The 3,555-nt window shown below is 37.0% G+C and overlaps 1 protein-coding gene across 1 annotated transcript in view; it reads left to right on the top strand.

Annotated features, from left to right (window-relative positions):
* LOC108767141 (homeobox protein onecut) overlaps positions 1-3,555 on the top strand; it is a 110,936-nt gene continuing 107,381 nt past the window's right edge. Inside the window, exon 1 of the mRNA XM_018516869.1 lies at positions 1-233. Coding sequence (XP_018372371.1) covers positions 1-233 — 233 coding nt within the window. The remainder of the gene's footprint in view (positions 234-3,555) is intronic.

Raw genomic sequence — 3,555 nt, 5'->3', positions numbered from 1 at the left:
ATGAAGACGGTGTCGGCGGCGGGCAACGGCGGTGCCGGCGAGGTCGAGGAAATCAACACGAAGGAGCTCGCACAGCGCATTAGCGCCGAACTCAAGAGGTACAGCATACCACAGGCGATCTTCGCGCAGCGGGTGCTGTGCCGCAGCCAGGGCACCCTCAGCGACCTGCTACGCAATCCAAAGCCCTGGTCCAAGCTCAAGAGTGGTCGCGAGACCTTCTCCTCATTCACCACGTATACAAAACTCCCACCCCCCCCCCACAAACTACTCGAATCGAAACACTCAATCGCGAAAGTCCCACCTCTCTATATCGTGTACTTTTTGTGGTACTTGTCCATTTCTATAAAAAAAATACGAGAAAAATATACAACACTCGGGCTTTTGATCGACGTTTGTCGTCATCGTCGTCATCATCGTCGTTGTCGTCGTCATCGTCGTCATCGTCGTGTGAGTCTCTCGCACACGTACTACATATACGAACACCTGTAAACGTATATACGTTTGTGTCTCACCGCTTCACACACACACACATACACACGTGTCTCGCTGCTCGCCTGTGTTCTCGTCCTGCACGTCCTTGATATCGATCAATCCATGATCGATGACTACGAGATCCCTCAGCAACACCGACGCTCCACGCCGGGTCGTTCACCGGCATTTCGCGGCTGTTTAAAACCATCCCTACGTCTTCTAAACGATCCCTTAGATTTCCTAGTAAACTAAAGATTCGCCACATCTCATTCTTTGACAGTGAATTTAAAACAAGCTTCCAAAAGTTAATAAGTTGCGAATAAAAAGGATGCAATGTCAAATTTTTGTTTTTATCTTCCTTAAATAAATGAGATTAAAGTGAAATATATAAGATGAAATAATAAAAACGTCTTCTGAACGATCCCTTAGATTTCCTAGTAAACTGAATATTTATCACATCTTCCTCTTTAACAGTGACTTTTAAAAGTTGACTTTTCTTTAACTAAATTATTAAAATAACAACATATAAAGATGAAATAATTGACGACTTAATAAACTGCCTGTTTACCACATCTCACTCATTGACAGTGAATTCAAAACAGTTTCCATAAGTTGAAAATGAAAAAGAGTGAAATACAATGTTCAATTTTTATTTGATATTTTTTTACTAAACAAACGCCACGTTGAGAGAAAAGTGACAAAAATTAACATTTTTTTTAGAAATAGTAAAAAGAAATCTTTAAGATTAATATATCAGTGTTGTGAAAAAAAGCACATTGCTTATATTTTGCTATGTAAGTGTCACAATCCGATAAGAGATGAAATTTACACAATTCTATACTGAGATTGCAATGCTCCAATTTTGAAACTCATGACATAGTTTCGAAGAATACATTATAAATGAAGATATAACGGAAAGAAAGTGTAATTATGTATGTTCACTATTTTGACTAAAACATTCTTTCAATTTAGAAAGACTTTTAAAAACGCTCCACTGAAAAGTTGTTTGAGTGGTGTAACTTTTTTTACGTGGCAAAGTGTATAATAAGATCATAAAAATAAAATAATACAAAAGAAATATAAAGAAATATCGAGGTAATATTTTTCGCAATAAGTTTATTAACAGTTTTTATATATTAACATCTTTATAACATATGATGCTTGATGGTAGCATCAAATTATTAAATTGCTTGTCAATTTAATTCGCGATTACTAGAGTAGTTTTAATTGCGTTTATTTAGTCCGGAAAAACAATTCGGCGCGCAGTTAGAAAAAGACTACAATATATGCAAGTACATATATAAAATATATTGGTAATTCAAGATTGAATTATTAAAAAGCAACGAAGATCCAGCTCCGACCGTAATAGATAGTTAAATTTCTAGTATTAATTGAGCTTCTCAAATAAACGGTCAAAAAATATAAATATATTGAAAAGAAATATATATATGTGATACCGTTGGCTCCATTTAGTGTTTGACGTTTTATGAGAATAAATTAAAGAATTTAAAAATTAAAAAAACACATTTGGCAAAAACTGAGATTTTCAAAACTAACCGAATATCGATAGTTATAGAAACTTGTAGACGCATTCACAAGACGCACATGCATTCAAGCACGAGAGATTTAAAGATATCTTAAAAATAATTCTGTAAATTACACCTGCTTGACAGACCGCGTTACAAGTCTCCTTGGCGACACCCTTCGATTCAAAATAAACTATATACCCCATCTCGACGCTCCCTTCTAGAGTGAGCTTGGAAAAAAAGTGTTTCTTCTCGAGTTACTTAATGTACAATGAATCCGAAATCGTATTCATCGAGAATCTATTCGGTGAACATATCGTCCACACAGAAAAATGTCATTCTGTGAAAAATGATTATTCAATCTACTTTCTTTCTTTTAACTAACGGTTGTCTGTAACAAAGAATATTTTCTTGATAATAATATTTCAAAATATACTTATTAGAAATTTCAGAAAAACTCATTATTATTTACTCAAAACAAGAATTTATTTTCTTTTGAAAAATATTGTAAAATCGATCGAAGAAGCGATTTTATATAATAAGCAAATCGAATTTGTTTGAACTCAATACTCTTGACTGATTTATTAAATCAGAATTCAGAATACGTTTCGAATAAATTTGATGCTTGTGATAAACGTATGATAGATTTGCAGATATATATGAACTTTTGAAATATTTGAAACGCGTAATTATTATTCGCGTATGTATTTTTCTGTGTGTAACCGAAACAAAACATTTACGATCGGATTGCAAAAAAGATTTGCTAATTTAAGTAATGAACGTTTTGCTCTCCGATAGGAAATTCGCGAGTACAGGAGAGATTTCCATTTTTTATTAACATAACGGAAATCAATTTCACGTATCCGGAAATTGACTGCTCGGAATTACTTAACATTCGCCATGTTCCAGCAGTTCCTATCTTGTCTCTTCTTTAATAAATCTATAATAAATAAAATATTCACCGGCCATTCGAATTTAGCGACTCTACACTCGTGAGCTGCATGAAACGGAACCCTCCCTGTAATGTAGATTGTTAAAACATCGACTTGCTACTGGCCGCGTTCAGCAGGGAATGTTTATTTTGCAACTGTTGGAAGTTTTCTTCGCTGAGATAGGATTATTCCTCTGGATCTAAAAGTATTCTAAAAGTATAATCCAATCAAGCGAGAAGAAAACTTCCAACAGTTGCAAACGGAACATTCTGCTGAACACGGCCATTAGATTAGGCACTAACGTGACAAGTAACCGAACGAATGTTCTCATGAGAAGGCGACAAAAAAGCAGAGAGAGCGCATATCGGTGGCTCGAAAGTGTCAAACACGTCCGTTTTCGGATCCATTTCCCGAGAGCGGGGAACCGACGGGGTCCCTTCTTCTTCCGTCGATTTAAGCGAACCCCGGGAATAAACGACGGCGTGGATCCTCGCGGAGACGATAACGCGGATAGATAACGTCGCACGGGTGATACGCGCGCGAATTCTTCGCGCGCGCGCTTCGCACGCGCGCGCGGAGAGCGGAAGCGCACACGTGGCACCCACGTGGGAGAGGCGTTCCCTTCC

The sequence above is a fragment of the Trachymyrmex cornetzi genome, unplaced genomic scaffold (assembly GCF_001594075.2).
Source record: "Trachymyrmex cornetzi isolate Tcor2-1 unplaced genomic scaffold, Tcor1.1 scaffold1204, whole genome shotgun sequence".
In the NCBI taxonomy this organism is placed as follows: Eukaryota; Metazoa; Arthropoda; class Insecta; order Hymenoptera; family Formicidae; genus Trachymyrmex; species Trachymyrmex cornetzi.
The sequence above is the reverse complement of the archived record's forward strand: the minus strand, read 5'-3'. Positions and strand labels throughout refer to the sequence as shown.